This window comes from Mesoplodon densirostris, chromosome 3 (genome assembly GCF_025265405.1).
Source record: "Mesoplodon densirostris isolate mMesDen1 chromosome 3, mMesDen1 primary haplotype, whole genome shotgun sequence".
Taxonomy (NCBI): Eukaryota; Metazoa; Chordata; class Mammalia; order Artiodactyla; family Ziphiidae; genus Mesoplodon; species Mesoplodon densirostris.
In genome coordinates this window covers 146604523-146622665 of record NC_082663.1, presented here as the reverse complement: position 1 = coordinate 146622665, position 18143 = coordinate 146604523, and the positions used below count along the sequence as shown (strand labels likewise).

General features: G+C 40.7%; 1 protein-coding gene across 4 annotated transcripts; it reads right to left on the bottom strand.

Moving 5' to 3' along the window:
* Positions 1 to 346: 346 nt before the first annotated feature.
* On the bottom strand, positions 347 to 15592 carry LOC132486671 (zinc finger protein 699). 4 transcript variants are annotated; one of them, XM_060094212.1, is made up of 7 exons: positions 15334 to 15592; positions 15189 to 15252; positions 9335 to 9387; positions 8315 to 8441; positions 3541 to 3639; positions 2974 to 3157; positions 347 to 2620 (listed from the first exon to the last, which is right to left on the bottom strand). In XM_060094212.1, the coding sequence occupies exons 3-7, from the start codon at positions 9380 to 9382 to the stop codon at positions 1162 to 1164; spliced, it is 1917 nt and encodes a 638-aa protein (XP_059950195.1). In that variant the 5' UTR covers positions 9383 to 9387; positions 15189 to 15252; positions 15334 to 15592; the 3' UTR covers positions 347 to 1161. The 4 variants fall into 4 exon arrangements, with proteins under 4 accessions (XP_059950195.1, XP_059950196.1, XP_059950194.1 ...); XM_060094213.1 differs by lacking the exon at positions 15189 to 15252; XM_060094211.1 differs by lacking the exon at positions 15334 to 15592 and having other exon boundaries at positions 15189 to 15305.
* Positions 15593 to 18143: the final 2551 nt, after the last annotated feature.

The window sequence follows — 18143 nt, the reverse complement described above, 5'->3', positions numbered from 1 at the left end:
CAATTTTCACATAAACTCTTATTTTAGACAACTCTAAGCAGGAACTGGATAAGGAAGTAATTCTGGGAAATGTAGTCCCAGCCATGTCCAAAGTAACACAACATAAGCCAGCCCAACCAACTTCTAGCTTTCCTGTCACAAGGTCTCTTTTATAAAAATTCAAAACAGTGGGTCCAACTCCCAGTCATGAGCAAGGACAAAGAACAAAATACAAAAATATAACAGATGAGACTCTTCTTTCAAAACCTTTGTACTTATTAATTTCCACTGGATTACCTATTAGACAGGAAAAGCTTTTAATAGTAAAAACTGATAATCTTTTAGTAGAAAAAAAAAGGGCGGGTTTCCCTGGTGGCACAGTGGTTGAGAGTCCGCCTGCCAATGCAGGGGACACGGGTTCATGCCCCGGTCCAGGAGGATCCCACATGCCACGGAGTGGCTGGGCCTGTGAGCCATGGCCACTGAGCCTGTGCGTCCAGAGCCTGTGCTCTGCAACAGGAGAGGCCACAACAGTGAGAGGCCTGTGTACCGCAAAACAACAAAAAAACAAAGGGGTGGGGGAATATTGGGTAGGCAATTTCCAGTTTCTGCCATAATAGATCAAAATGAAATTACCATTTACAAAAGAAATTACAAATACCAAAGTGTTGATACCACAATGACTGCATACTTAGAGAACAATGAGAGTTAATTAGAAACTAATAATAAAAAAGACCACTCATGCCTGCATACGAAAAAATACACTTCAACTCCCCGATGGGTCCAAAAAATTCTGTAATGGAAATAACATTTACATCCAAACCAAAACAAAAGCACCTCATAAAACATACGCAGCTACAGCTGAAAGGTATTAGGGGAAATTTATCACCTTAAACATTCATCAGAAAATTAAAACTGGAAATCAACGAGCCAGCAGTAGTCCACTCTAAGGATGAGGCGCCGATCTTTGCTTCTAGTATGAGTTTTCTTAGAACACAGCAAGTGACGTTCATGAAGGTGTTACCACATGATTTACATACACAGGGTTTCTCTTAGTTGTGAGTTCTCAAGTCTTCAAAAAGATGAGCGACAATTTCTTACATTCACAGGGTGTCTCCACAGTGTGAGATCTTGCATGCTAAGATCTGAAAAAGGCTTGCAGACATTTCCTTATTCCTTACTTTATATGTTTCCTCTAGTGTGAGTTTTCAAATGTCTTCGAAAGTAAGCGGGACAAACAAAGGCTTTCCCACATTCCTTACATTCATAGGGCTTCTCACCAGTGTGGCTTCTTACATGTCTTCGAAAGGATGAAGGACAACTGAATGCTTTCCCACATTCCAGACATTCAAAGGGTTTCTCTCCAGTGTGCATCCTTGTGTGGACAGTAAGGTATGAAGAATGGCGAAAGGCTTTCCCACATTCCTTACATTCATAGGGTTTCTCCCCAGTGTGCGTTCTCATGTGGATCCTAAGGGCTGAGGGGTAAATGAAGGCTTTTCCACATTTCTTACATTCATAAGGTTTCTCTCCAGTGTGAGTTCTTATATGTACCGTAAGGTGGGAGGAACTAATAAAGGCTTTCCCACATTCCTTACATTCATAAGGCTTCTCTCCACTGTGAGTTCTTAAGTGTTCGGTGAGGGATGAGGAACGACTAAAGGCCTTCCCACATTCCTTACATTCGTACTGCACCTTGCCAGTGTGATCTCTCACATGTGCTCTAAAGGATGAGGGACAACTGAAGGCTTTTCCACATTCCTTACATTCGTAGGGTTTCTCTCTACTTTGATTTTTCACATGTGTATTCAGGGAAGTGGGAAGATAGAAGGCTTTTCCACATTCCAGACATTCATAGGGTTTCTCCCCAGTGTGTTTTCTCATATGGATACTTAAGGAGGATGGACAATTGTAGGCTTTCCCGCATTCCTTACATTTATAGGGTTTCTCTCCCGTATGTGTTCTGACGTGTACAGTGAGCTTTGAGGACTCACTGAAGGCTTTCCCACACTCTTTACATTCATAAGGCTTCTCTCCAGTATGGATTCTTATATGTATTATAAGGTGAGAAGAGGAACTGAAGGCCTTCCCACACTCCTTACATTCATACGGCTTATCTCCACTGTGAATTCTTTTGTGTTTGGAGAGCGAGGAGGAACAACTAAAGGCTTTCCCACACTCCTTACATTCATAAGGCTTATCTCCACTGTGAATTCTTTTGTGCTCTGTAAGGGATGAAGAACAGCTAAAGGTTTTCCCACATTCCTTGCATTCGTAGTTTGTTTTTCCTGTGTGAATCTTCATATGCACCCTAAAGAATGAAGAACAACTGAAGGCTTTGGTACATTCCTTACATTCATAGGGTTTCTCTTCAGTGGGAGTTTTCATATGCTTCTTAAAACAAGCAAAAAAATGGAAAGCTTTCCCACATTCCTTACACTGATAGGGTTTGCTTCCAGTGTGAGACCTTATGTGATTCTTAAGGGATAAATGATCTGTGAAGGCCTTTTTACACTCCTGGCATTCATAGGCTTTTACTTCAGTAGTTCTCTTGAGTATATTAAGATTTGAGATATGGCTGAAGGTTTGTCTACACTGATTTTCTTCGTTGTGTTCATAGATGTTCTCCACCATGTGATTTCTTTTAAAAAATAAAAAGCACATTATTAGCAGCAAGTAAATTTTTACCATTTTCAGTGACTACGTCTGTTTTCTGCTCTGTCCAATGATAAGCTGAAAGTTCTCACAGAGGGCTCTACGATAGCCAATATTATCACTGAGTTTTTGGCTTATGGGGTTTTTCTGATGGTTGCTTACAAATGAATTATGTGTCAAACATGGAAGAGCTCAGTCTCATTTGTGGAAAAAATATCTTATGAAAATTCCATATGAAATCACAATTTTTGACCAAGTTTTATATACGTTTTTAAAATTTCATGACATTTTAAGATTCTCTCCTGAGACACTACTTTCTCTTATATGAATAGCACTCACCTCAAATGTCTCTCCTGGTTTTTGTTCTGATAATCAAAACCATGGTATTCCCAGCTTTTGTGTAAAATGGACAACAAGGAAGCACTCCTTTTGAATCTTACTACATTCTGTTCACTGGATATTTTTTCTCCATAAATATCTTGTGAAGTGACTAATTCATTAGTTTTAAGTTGAATCTCAAAACCTGAAAGAAAAAAATAAAGGCATCATGAAAGAAGGACTTTTGGCAGTGTGGCTGGTTCAGGACTTTCCCAATAAGCACAGGGTCAAAATGGCAAAGCAACTAAGAAATAATCCCATGAAGATTGAGACTGATGGTAACATAAATAGGGTATTCCTAGGGGAGCAAAACAAAAAGGAACTGGGTAAAATGCACATGTCCGAATACTACATTACGAAGAGGAAATGTGGGCTTTCCCAAGAACAAGGAAAGCGTGAGAGGACCAATGAAAAGTCAAAAGTAATCGAAGGTCTTCCTCAGACATGGCAAAGTTTCACTTTGCTTTTATTTGATTTTTCCAAATGTAATATCCCCCAACCAAGTCAGTTTCTCCCAAGGATTCTTGCCTTTCTGATGCTCCCCCTGGGTGGGTCCTCTCTCTGCTATCTCCAGGTCCGCCTCTTGTTTCCACTGGGAGATCAGATAGGGTGTGTGTAGTGGATACCCTGTTCATGCGGAAAGGTATATCATGAGGGAAAACAATGAGGACCCATAAACATTTCCATGAGACAGGGCAAAAAGTTTGCTCTTCTGTTACTCTAAAGCAAGTAGGAGTTTAATTGCAACAAAATGGTGAATTTATTTTTTAAGGTGGGAGGGGGTGGTGTGATGTCTAGAACTGATCTGACATTCACACCTAAACCTCAGTATTATTAGAAACTAGTCCAATATTCACAGGCAGGACATACTGTTCTCCTGTTGAAGATAAATAATCTCAGAATACCAATCTCAGACAAGGTTACTCTGAGACCATGATAAGATGAAACAAAATAAGGCTACTTCATAATTTAGCCTAGGGACAGACAAAAAAAGTCACTGTGCCATCCACAAAATACTAATAGAATTTCCCCTGCATCCAGATTTCTGTCAGCATCCAATCTAAAGTGAACATCTATGGACTGGGTTGAACAGTGCCCCTCAAAAATTCATGTCCATATATACACTACTATGTATAAAATAGACAACTAATGAGAACCTACTGTATAGCACAGGGAACTCTACTCAATGATCTGTGGTGACCTAAATGGGAAGGAAATCTAAAAAAGAGTGGAAATATGTATACGTATAACTGACTCACTTTGCTGTACAGCAGAAACTAACACAACATTGTAAAGCAAGTATACTCCAACAAAAATAAATAAATAAATAAATAAATGACAGCATAATATTAAAAAAAATTCATGTCCAAACAGATCAATGGAACAGGATAGAGAGTCCATAAATAAGTCAATATAAGTATAGTCATAAATATAGTCAACTTATCTTTGACAAAGGTGCAAAGGCAATACAATGGAGAAAAATATAGTCTTTCCAACAAACAGTGCTAAAACAACTACTAGACATCAACATACATTAAAAAAAAAAAAGAATCTTGACACAGACCTTACACTCTTGCAAAAATTAACTCAAAATACAGGGGGAGGCATCCAAAGCTTCAGGACAACTTGGGGCCCCATCAATAGGGAGTAAAAAGTTAGCTCAAAATAGATCACAGATCTAAATGTAAAACATAAAACTGTAGAACTCCTTAGAAGATAACATAGGAAAAAATGTAGGTGACCTAAAATTTGGTGATGACTTGTTAGATAGGTGAAAATTAATCAGGGGAAACTTCACTAAAATGGAGTTGAGAGGCCAGAAGGGGAAGCTTTCATGCAGTTCCACAGGACATCAATTATAGGAAGAAGGCTTCCCTGGTGGCACAGTGGTTAAGAATCCGCCTGCCAATGCAGGGGTCACCAGTTCGAGCCCTGGTCTGGGAAGATCCCACTTGCCACGGAGCAGCTAAGCCTGTGTGCCACAACTACTGAGCCTGCGCTCTAGAACCCGCGAACCACAACTACTGAGCCCACGTGCCACAACTACTGAAGTCCACATGCCACAACTACTGAAGTCCATGTGCCTAGAGCCCATGCTCCACAACAAGAAGCCACCAAAATGAGAAGCCCACGCACTGCAGCGAAGAGTAGCCCCCGTTCACTGCAACTAGAGAAAGCCTGCACACAGCAACAGAGACTCAATGCAGCCAAAAGTAAATAAATAAATAAATTTATAAAAAAACAAATTACAGGAAGAATTGTCAATTACAGACTCCAACAAAAGAATCATCAACAAGAATCACCAGTTATAATCTTGACAGGAAAAGATGTACATTGCATCCCCTATAAGAAATCAACTACCCCAGCAACTAAGCCAATATGAAACCATTATCACCCTGAACTCTCATTTTTCTCCAATAGACTTTCATCCAAAACAACCTCTCCCAATTTCCTCCTTTTTGTCTATAAAATTATGTTCTTCTCCCTTGTTTTTTGGACTTGCCTATGGCTTCTGTTATAGCTTTCTTGTCCTAAATTGCAATTCCTCTGCTATGCCCAAATAAACCATTTTTGTTGGTAAAATAGCTATCTTATTTTTAAGGTCAACAGATAATGACCTGAAAGACACAATTCATGAAAGAAAGAATTGACAAGTTGGACTTCATTAAAATTAAAAACTTTTGCTCTGAGAAAAAACTGCCAAGAGAATAAAAAGCCACAGACTGGAAGAAATTATCTGCAAAAGACATATCTGATAAAGAAGTGTTATCCAAAATATACACAGGGCCTCCCTGGTGGCGCAAGTGGTTGAGAGTCCGCCTGCCGATGCAGGGGATACGGGTTCGTGCCCCGGTCTGGGAGGATCCCATATGCCGCGGAGCGGCTTGGCCCGTGAGCCATGGCCGCTGAGCCTGCGGGTCCGGAGCCTGCGCGTCCGGAGCCTGTGCTCCGCAACGGGGGAGGCCACAACAGTGAGAGGCCCGCATACCGAAAAAAAAACAAAAAAAAAAAACAAACAAACAAAAAAAAAAAACAAAAACAAAATATACACAGAATTCTTAAAACTCAACAATAAAGAAAACAAACAACCCAATTTAAAAAATGGGCCAAAAACCTTAACAGATACCTCATCAAGGAAGATACACAGATGGCAAATAAGCATATGAAAAGATGTTCCACATCATATGTCATCAGGAAAATGCGAATCAAAACGATGAGATACCACTATACACCTATAAGAATGGCCAAAATCCGGAACACTGACAACAAAGAATTTTGAGAATGTGGAGCTGGTGGGAATGCAAAATGGTACCAGTCACTTTGGAATACAATTTGGCAGTTGCTTACAAAACCAAACATACTCTTAACCATACAGACAGGCAACTGCACTCCCTGGAATTTACCCAAAGGAGTTCACAACATGTCTACACAAAAACCTGCATGTGGATGTTTACAGCAGCTTTATTCATAATTGCCAAAACCTGGAAGCAATCAAAATGTTCTTCAGTGGGTGAATGGATAAACAGACTGTGGTACATCCAGACAATAAAATATTAATCAGCACTAAAAAGAAATGAGCTATCCAGCCATGAAGAGAGGTGGAAAAACCTTAAATGCATATTACTAAGTGAAAGAAGCCAGTGTGAAAAGGCTATATATATACTGTGTGATTCCAACTACATGACATTCTGGAAAAGGCAAAACTATGGAGACAGTAAAAAGATCAGTGGTTGCCAGGAGTTGTGGGGAAGGAAAGATAACTTGGGGTGGAGGGGATACAGAATTTTTAAGGGTAGTGAAGCTACTTTATGATACTATAATGGTGGATATGTCATTATATATTTGTCCAAACCTTAAAATGTACAACACCAAAAGTGAACACTAATATAAACTCTGGACTTAAGGTGATAATGATGTGTCAGTGTAGGTTCATCAACTGTAACAAATATACCACTCTGGTAGGAAGGCTGTGAGTGTATGGGGACAGGGGGTATATGGGAAATATCTATCTGTACCTGTTACTCAATTTTGCTGTGAACATATAAACTGCTCTAAGAAAAATAAAAGTGTACTGAGAAAAACATCCTTGTCCTTCCAGAATTTCAGAATGTTACTTTATTTGGAAATAAGGTCTTTGCAGATATAATCAAGTTAAGGTAAGTTATACTGGATTAGGGTAGGCCCTAAATGCAATGACTGGCGTCCTTACAAGGACAGAAAGACTTAGAGACAGAGGACGAAGGCCGTGTGAAGATGGAGGCAGAGATCAGAGTGATGCAGCTGCAAGCCAAGGATTGCTGGCAACCACCAACAGCTAGGAAGGGAACAAGGAGGGATTTTTCCTGAGCCTTCGGAAGGATCATGACACCCTGATTTCAGACTTCCAACCTCCAGAAATTTAAAAGAATAAGGTTCTGTTGTTCTTAGCCACCCAGTTTGTGGTGCTTTCTTATGGAAGGCCTAGGAAACCAATACAGCCTGCTTCCATAGACCTACCCCCAAGTCATTCAACCTAAGTACACAAATCCTACAATATTTACTTTCTAACACCTTCTTTCTGAGACACGCCATGGCTCCCCATGGCATGTGTTCTCCCTCACTGCTCAAAGTAATAAACCCAACTTGCTTAACTGGTGGTCTCTGGGTACAGGGCATTAACAGCAGTAAAATTCTCAAAAGGTCCCAAACCACCAATTTTCTCCCTGTGCCTCAAAGTGACCCCCGAAGTCTGTGCCCACGATTTCTACACTTAGTAAGCCTTGAGGCTTCCAACCACAAGAAAAAGAGAAAGTCAGTTCAATACACGTTTATTTTCTTTCTTTTTTTATGTTAATTTCATATTTATCTTCTTGCCCATTACACCTAAGCATTTTGAATACAGTGACATCTTGTTTTTTATAGTATACATTCAAAAAGGTTTGATATAGAGTTCACCCTCAAAAAAATGCTTAATGAATGAAAGAATGATCGAATGAAGAAAAATAAGACCAACAGCATCTTTATAACACTGGATGAAATGAAAACTCTGCATTCAGTGCTAGTGTCAGAATGGATAAGGAGATTTCCACTGATTCTTTTTTTGTTGCTGTTTTATACTGGTAAAATATTTTAACAATATGCATTGTTTTTTTTTTATTTTCATGGTGAAGCCACTAGACTGTAAGTTCCTTGTGGTCAGTGACCATGTCTGTCTTATTTACCAATTTATTCCAATTCCTCAACCCAAATCCTAGAACAAAGTCAATTAGTAAGATAAAACTGTTTTCTAAACGACTAAATGAAGGAATGTTGCCACCCTTACCTAATGAGGCCAGGTTCCGGAAGTTTTCCAGCATCACATCTCTGTAGAGGTTTCTCTGAGCGAGATCTAGCAAAGCCCACTCCTCCTGGGTAAAGTCCACAGCCACATCCTCAAAGACCACTGGTTCCTAAAACATTCCACATTTTTTGTTCAGAAAAGTGCCAACTCCCCCAATGTGTGCAGGAGGATGAATGAGGCTGGAAATACTGAGGAACTGAGAATCAATTCATAGGAAGTTCAGAAGATTCTATTCTCCCAAAATCTACCCTACGATTCAGTCATCAGATCTTCCTCGTTCTACATAAGCATCCTGACTGATCAAATTTTCTCACAGAGGTAACAACACTTTTGAAACAATAAATTTATCTTTCCACAGTTTGATGGTGACCAATTCCAGTCTTACAATAATCCAGAACATCCAGAGGATATAGCAGAAATGAGAGAAATGCTCTAGAAATGAAATAATAATTTCCACATTGAAACCAGCAAAAATTCCTTGTTACAGAAACAATTTCACTGCTTCCTTATATCCCACCACAGCAACCAGCATAACACAAAACACTGGGTCAAATCTGGATGAGGTTTTAATGAATAAAAACACACTGAGGGACAGAGAGCTTTTCCTTTTCTTTTTTTTCTTTCCCCACAAACCTGGGGCCCAGGAGTCTGCAAGAAGCACAACATTCAACCCAGGCCCACAGCCGGCCACATTTTCTTGCACTCAAGGCCAGGGGGCTGTAAATTATACAACATGAGCTAAATTCAGCCTATCATCTATTTATGTAAGTAAAGTTTTACTGGAACACAATAAAACATTTGTTTATACACTGTATATGGCTGCTTTCACACTAAAATGGCAGAACTGAGTAAAACAGAAACTCTATGGCCTTCAAAGCCTGAAATGCTTACTACGTGGCCCAATGCAGGAACAGGTTGCTGACCCCTGCTCTAAACAATTAGGAAATCGATGGCCCGGTGGAACTGAAATATTCTTTTGGAGAATTATTAGCTCTTACTTACCTGTGTCATATTTTTCTGTAACTCAGCAGCTGTTCTTTCTTCCTCCATGTTCCCTTCATGAAGAAAGACAGAGTGTTGAGAAGTTAGAGCTGAGGCAGGAGAAAGAAGACACGAGAATCTGGGTCTCCCCACAATTTCCATAATCAAGACTGTGGATTTTGCAGCACATCTGTTAGGAGTGATCACTCCCCTCAAAACACACACACACAGAGACATGCATAGCCCCAAGACACCCAAGCAAACACACATCAATCTTGTAAGAAAATAGAGGGGGGGGGGAGAAAAAAGAAGTTAGAGCAATCTTATCTCCTCTAGAGCTATAAAACAGTCCTCTGGTTCTTGTAGATCATTAAAAAAACAGGTTAAGAGTCCCATTTTGTAAGCAAGTTACCTGTAGTCTAAAAACATTTAGCTGTCAATTTGACCATAATAATGAAAACATAAAAAAAAAATCAGAGAACGCCTTCAATAGTAAGAATATACACACCATCTCAAATCCAGGAGTGTGACCTGTATGCCAGACTTCCGGGGGTTCCACTCCCAATATTTATTTCTGTACCGCTTGGCAGGCTAACATGTATTACTGCTCAGCCCCTGACTACTATACCCTCTCCCACAAGGGCTGCAGGGTCCCCAAAACCTGGTTTTTGAGAAGGAGCATCAACTGACTGAATTCCACATGCAGGTGGCAGAGGAGACTTCTCCTACTCAATTCTGCAGGAATTGTACAGGAGGTACAGCAGCAGAATAAGAACACTCAGAGTGAAGTTAGCAGTGTGTGTCATCTCTCACAGTGATACCGTAGCACGACTGCACAAATTTCAAATAAAGAAAATGCAAGTTTCTTCCACTGCTGTGGATGAAGTATGTATTTTAAAGCCAATACAAACTGTAACATTCTTTACTAACATGTTCCATTTGAGCAACCAAGATATGAGAATGACTTGGCAAAGAGATGCCCATACCTCTGCAAAAAGATTATTCATAGAAACTCTGCAAATCAGATACTATCACAACCAGTTTATAGTTGAAGAATCTTGGAAAGAGTCACTTAACTATGTGCTCAATGCTACCCAATTAGAAAGCTGCTGAGGAGCTGTGTGTATGCAGGTGTATTTACTTTCAAAGCCTAAATGCCCAATGAGTGTATTTCTGAACATATACCTTACAATTTAGTTGTCAGTGAGGCCCTTATGCCCTAACATTACCAGGGTCTGGCCTAGAACCCTGTTGGGCACACTATGGAGAGTAGACAAATGAAGTATTCTATTCAAGTGTTTTATCTTTGAACTCCTTCTCTTGACTAAGCCCTATGTCTTCAGCAAGGATGCTTCCCTTAAGGCCCTGACCTCCTGCTCTTTCATCTCATATTTATTTAGGTAATATTCACCCTGTCCTACTACATGCAGTCACAGGAGACACAGCACTGAACAAAACAGAAAAATCCTAAAGTGCCTGAGTCTTATAATCGTTTGAAGGAGGACCACTAAATTAACAAAATATTATCAGGTGGTGGTATATGCTATATAAAAATGCATCACATTATAGGGATAAGGAGATACACACATATTTATCTTTAGCAAATCAGGACTACTTATGTGACAGGATAGAAGCAGGAAATTAAAATAACTGTTTCAGATAACACTAGAAATCCACGGCTGGTGTGGTACATATATTTATATACAACTGACCCTTGAACAATTGCAGGGGTTGGGGCACCAACCCTCCGGCAGTGGAAAATTTGAGTATAACTCATAGTTAGCCCTCAGTATCCAAGGATTCAACCAACCACTGATCCTGTAGTATCATAGTATTTAGTACTGAAAAAAATCTGCATATAAGTGGACGTGTGCATTTCAAACCCATGTTGCTCAAGGGTTAATTGTATTTACAAATATCATCAATTCCTATAGAAGAAAAATCAGTATCAATGGGTTAACCATTGACTTATAAGGGCAGAAAAAGAACAGCATAAAGGTTTAGAAAAAAAATGAGTATATGACAAAATTAACAATATTTTAAAAAACTTAAACAGAATCAGAAAAGCTAAAATGGCAATACTACCCAAAGCAATCTACAGATTTAATGCCATCCCTATCAAATTACCCATGACATTACAGAACTAGAATAAATAATCCTTAAATTTATATGGAACGATAAAAGACCCAGAATTGCCAAAGCAATCCTGAGGAAAAAGAACAAAGCGAAAGGCATAACCCTCCTAGGCTTCAGACAATACTACAAAGCTACAGTAATCAAACAGTGTGGTACTGGCACAAAAACAGACATACAGATCAATGGAACAGAACAGAGAGCCCAGAAATAAACCCACACGCCTATGGTCAATTAATCTTCAACAAAGGAGGCAAGAATACACAATGGGAAAAAGACAGTCTCTTCAGCAAGTGTAGCTGGGAAAGTTGGACAGCTGCATATAAATCAATGAAATTAGAACACAACCTCGCCTGTGGAGAAAAGGGAAACCTCCTACACTGTTGGTGGGAATGTAAATTGGTACAGCCACTATGGAGAACAGTATGGAGGTTCCTTAAAAAACTAAATATAGAACTACCATATGATCCAGCAATCCCACTCCTGGGCATATATCTGGAGAAAACCATAATTCAAAAAGATACATGTACCCCAAAGTTCACTGCAGCACTATTTACAATAGCCAAGACATGGAAGCAACCTAAATGTCCATCAACAGAGGAGTGGCTAAAGAAGATGTACTACCTATATACAGTAGAATATTAGTCAGCCATAAAAAAGAATGAAACAATTCCATTTGCAGCAACATGGATGGACCTAGAGACTGTCATACTGAGTGAAGTAAGTCAGACAGAGAAAGACAAATATCATATGATATTGCTTATATGTGGAATCTAAAAAAAGGTACAAATGAACTTATTTACAAAACAGAAATAGAGTCACAGATGTATAAAACAAACTTATGGTTACCAAGGGGGCAAGGAGGGAGAGGGATAAAGTGGGAGATTGGGACTGACATATACACACTACTATATATAAAATAGATAACTAATAAGGGCCTACTGTATAGCACAGGAACTCTACTCAATACTCTGTAATGACCTATATGGGAAAAGACTCTAAAAAAGAGTAGATACATGTATATGTATAACTGACTCACTTTGCTGTACACCTGAAACTAACACAAAATTATAAATCAGCTATACTCCAATAAAAATTTTAAAAAAAGAACACATCCTCTCACCATACACAAAAACAAACTGAAAATGGCTTAAAGACTTAAACATAAGATGTGACACCATAAAACTCCTAGAAGAGATCATAGGCAAAGCATTTTCCAACATAAATTGTACCAATGTTTTCTTAGGTCAGTCTCCCAATGCAACAGAAATAAAAACAAAAGTAAATGGGACCTAATCAAACTTACAAGCTTTTGCACAGCAAAGGAAACCATAAACAAAACGAAAAGACAACCTATGGAATGGGAGAAAATATTTACAAATAATGTAACCAGCAAGGCTTAATTTCAAAAATACACAAACAGCTCATACAACTCAACAACAAAAAAACAAACAACCCAATTAAAAAATGGGCAGAAGGACTTCCCTGGCAGTCCAGTGGTTAAGACTCCACGCTTCCAATGCAGGAGGCATGGGTTTGATCCCTGGTCGGAGAACTAAGATCCCACATGCCATACAGCCAAAAAAAAAAAAAAAAAAAAAAAAAAACGGCAGAAAACCTGAATAGACATTTCTCCAAAGACATACAGATGGCAAATAGGCACATGAAAAGATGCTCAACAACGCTAATTGTTAGAGAAATGCAAATCAAAACTATAATGAGGTACCCCACCTCACACTGGTCAGAATGGCCATCACTAAAAAGTCTACAGATAACAAGCACTGGAGAGGGTGTGGAGAAAAGGGAACCCTCCTACACTGTTAGTGGGAATATAAGTTGGTGCAGCCACTATGGAAAACAGTATGGAGGTTCCTCAAAAAACTAAAAATAGAATTAACATAAGACCCAGCAATCCCACTCCTGGGCATATACCCAGAGAAAACTATAACTCAAAAAGATACATGCACCCGTATGTTCAAAGCAGCACTATTCACAATAGCCAAGACATGGAAGCAATCTAAATGTCCATGAACAGATGAATGGATAAAGAAGATGTGGTACATATATACAATGGAATACTACTGAGCCATAAAAAAGAGAAGGGAATAATGCTATCTGCAGCAACATGGATGCAACTAGAAATTATCATACTAAGTAAAGTAAGTCAGAAAGAGAAAGACAAATACCATATGATATCACTTATATGTGGCACAAAATATGGCACAAATGAAACTATCTACAAAACAGAAACAGACTCACAGATATAGAGAACAGATTTGTGTTTACCAAGGGGGAGAAAGGGTGGGAGAGGGACAGACTAGGCGTTTGGGGTTAGCAGATGCAAACTATTACATATAGAATGGATAAACAACAAGATCCTATTGTATAGCACAGGGAACTATATTCAATATCCTGGGATAAACCATAATGGAAAAGAATATTTTAAAAGAATGTATATATGTGTATAACTGAGTCACTTTGCTGTACAGCAGAAATTAACACAACATTGTAAATCAACTATACTTCAATTAAAAAATAATAAAGTGAAAAAAATGTTTAAAAATTAAAAAATATAGGGACTTCCCTGGAGGTCCAGTGGTTAAGACTCTGCGCTTCCAACGCAGGGGGCACGGATTCGATCCCTGGTCAGGGAGCTAAGATCCCGCATGCTGCAGGCCCAAAAAATAAAATAAAATAAAATAAAATAAATAAATGAATATAAACACAAAACGTGTTTACATCCAGTCATTAAAGAAAAAAATTAGCAGTTTAGAACGTACCTACAAAGGAAACAGAAGTTGCAGACTGTTTTACAGACAGGTTCACCAAGTAAGTAAAGAATTCATAATTCCATTTTTTTGGGGGGTGGGAGGGTGCTGTTTTCCTGTGTACTTCCAAGACCAGAAGAGTACTCAAAACTCAAATATATGTGTATACACACACACACACACACACACACACACACACACACACATAAATATGTGAAAGATCTCATTCATATACACAAGGGCAAAATATTAAAATATTAGTACAGTCCAGAAATGAATAATGAAGATAATAATCACAAACTAAGTTCATTTCCTCCGAGGAATGAGGTGTGGTTAAAATGATTAACATAATTAAAATGATTAATAAAATTCACATTAATAGAAAAAGATCATATGACTCATCCCCTTCGATACAAAATAGTAACTGATCTCTATCAATATGCATTGATGATAATAGTTTAACCCACTAGGAGTAGAGGGAAATAGGCTTTAATTAGAAAAAATATTTATTATTTACAAACACCTACAGCAAACATCCTATTTAATGGTGAAATGGCAGAATAATTCCCTCTGGGATCAGGAACAAGACAAGGATGCAACTTAAATGCTATTCTACATTGAACTGAAAGTCCTGGCAAACGCACTAAATAAATAAAAAGAATACAAGGTACAAAGAATAAGAAAGAAAACGTTGAAACTGACATATGATCACACTTTCGGTGTGAAATTCAAAAAAAAATCTACAGATAAATGACTAACATTTAGAGCTGCAACTGGCAAGGGGGGTTAAAAAGATACTAAGTAATTAGTTCACTTTTATGCAGCTGAATATAATGTAGCAAACTGATGCCCACAGGAAGAGAAAAAAAAATCACAGGTTAAAAATAATATCTCTCGCACCAGGAAGGGAGAGGTGGGGACGGAGTTACGCAAATGTCACCCCATTCTCACAGAACAAGCTGAAATCCACAGACCTGCGCAGAGACGAGGTTGAGACTCTCGTCCCCGTGCCCCGAATGGCAGGGATGCTTTTCCTTTCTGGAAAGAGAGCAGAGGATGATTTTGGAGGCCGATTAAATACGAGGATGGCTCTCCAACTCTCGCCTGCAGCAGACTCACCCCGACTGCTGGACCCTCACAGAGTTCCTGATTCAGTGAGTTTGGTACCAGCCGCAGCTGCTGGAGGCCCCGGGCGCGGGTGTCCCAGCGTGGAGCGGTGGGCACAGCCCAAGCGGCCGCCTTTTGGCCTCTGACCCCAAGGCCAACCTCTCCACCTCCCGCGCACCGGACTTAGGGCGGGCTGGGCTGAACCAGGTAGGACGCGGACCGAGGGAAAAATTTACATGAGACTTAGACGGGGCTGCAAGCGGACATGGCCGCCGGCTAGCGCACGCGCAGAAGTGCACGGCTGCTTCCGGTTTCTGCGACACGCACAGCGTCAGGGGCCGGGCCTCGGGAGCTGGGAAATTTGGGTTGGGAGGGGCAGTGGCAGCTTCCAGCCGCAAGTGGAGGAGAAGTGCTAGTTTCCTTACACGGAGAGACGCGACTGGGTCTTGGGGCCGGGTCAACCTAGGTCTTGGGGTTGGAGAGGGCCTGGAGCGGGACCAGGCTATGGGCGGGGCTTGGTTGACTAGGCCTGTGGGGCGGAGATGGGGCGCGACCAGGCTTAGGGGCGTGGCTTAGTTGAATATTCTAAAGAGCTGAGTTTAGGGTGGGATCAGGTCGAGGGGTGGGACTGTAGCAAGAGGAGGTCCCACAGTCAGGCTGGTGATTTGGGGCGCTTTGAGACAAGACGATGTCCTCATCCCTGGGGACCACTGTAGCAGGTTAACTAGCCAATAAGGCAGAAATGGCAAGCCAAGGCCGGTCTCCGAAGCACAGTTAGGGGAGGCATCTTTGTCCACAGCCAGCACGCCTCTGCTGTGACCCAGTCAGATCTGCTGTGAAGGACAGCATCATTCTCGCTGCTCCCCAGAGGGATATTGAGACCCCCCCCCCCCAACCCTTGGGCTGGCCCAACTGAAACACTGCTTAAAGTAACTAAAGTCAAGGAAGTTTATATCCCTGCCTCCCTAGGAGCCCAAAGGAGGTGGCTTACCCTACTAAAAGAATGCTCCAAACCACGAGATGGGCGTTGGGCCCTGCTTAAGGGAGCTTCTCACCAGGAGGACACCTAGAGAGGAGGTAGGAGCCCAAACTCTTGGGGAGATGCGAAGTGATGGAGTGGAGGATCCTGGAAAAAAGGTCTGGTGCCCTTTACTGGAGAAAAAAAATGCAGCACGGTGTCCCACAATAGGAATACTGTGTAGAAACTGAGATACTTTATCCTCTGCTTTGCCAGTGACCATCCAAAAAGTAACAAAAGACAAAAAGGGCAAAAGGAGAAGGCCAAAAAAAGAGGGGCTGATTCTCTCTCTCTTGAGATGATACACATCATCTCTCTCCTTAAGGACCTCCCCCCAAGAAGCACTCCCCCTTCACCCCAGGAAGTGAATGAATTGGGAGGAGGATGAGTTAAAAGGGCAATTACCTGCTTAACTATTAAAATTGGCCCACTTTTGCTAAGAGATGCTTCTGTCCTGGTTGTTCCTCCCAGACTCTCCCTTTTCCCATTGTTGGAGTGGACCTCCTCGGTCAGCCTCATGAAACAAGCCTAAAGCTTTTGCTATGGTGGGTGTCACCTGGTGGGAACCAGTTAACTTTATCCTACCCATGTGGGTGACCAATATGCCACAGTACTGGCTAAGGACAGGCGCTGAAGGATTACGGCCTGTCATAGCTGACTTACTGAAAGAAGGGGTACTGATTCCTACCATGTCACCTTTCAGTCCCCTGGTGTGGCCTGAGCCAGTATGAATACATGGAGGCTGCCTACAGGCTATAGAGGGTTAAACAAGACTACTCCCTTCATTATAACATCCCTAACAAATGTCATCGCCTTAATGGATGACATTCAAAATAACATGGGTAAATGGTTTGAAGTTACAGATTTAGCTAAATGCATTCTATTCAGTAAAAGTTTCACAGGAGAGAGAGACAGCCTCACCTACTGCCCATGTACTTTATCCTTTGCTCCACTAAAGGCAAAGTGGAACAAACTCGAACCTGCTCTGGAGACCCAGGGAGTGGAACTAAGAACCTTGGACTTGGGAATTTCCTGGCAGTCCAGTGGTTAGGACTCCATGCTCTCACTGCTGAGGGCCAGGATTCAATCCCTGGTCCGGGAACTAAAATCTCACAGGCCGTGTGGCACAACCAAAACAAACAAACAAACAAATAAAAAAACCAAAACCTTGTATTTTGTTGCTGTTCAATATCTGTATTTATTTATTTACTTTTTATATAAACTGATCTTTTTTAAATTTTTATTTTATATTGGAGTATAGCCGATAACAATATTGTGGTAGTTTCAGGTCCACAGCAAAGCGACTGAACCATACATATACATGTATCCATTATCCCCCAGACTCCCCTCCCATCCAGGCTGCCACATAACATTGAACAGAGTTCCCTGTGCTGTACAGTTGGGCCTTGTTGGTTATCCTTTTTAAATAGCAATGTGTACATGTCAATCCCAAACTCCCTAATTATCCCTTCCCTCCACCCTTCCCCCCCGAAAAAACCTTGTATTAGACCACACCATTTGAGCGATACTCTGGGGACAATCAGATCCTCTACTGCTGGCTCCAAATGACCACCAACTTTAACCCCTAATCTGTGACTGGGCCTCTTCCCTGTAGTCGAGTAGCCAAACCTAGACACAGCTAAGCAGTTTTATATTCTGAAGGTGGCACAGCAGAAAGCCTCTTACAGCATCAGAACCCAGGAGGCAATGAGAAACTCTCATGACAGGCCTCCCATCCTCTCATGTTCTGGGAGGATCACAGGGCCAACTCCCAGATTCACCACAGGTCAAGTCTTTGCCTGCA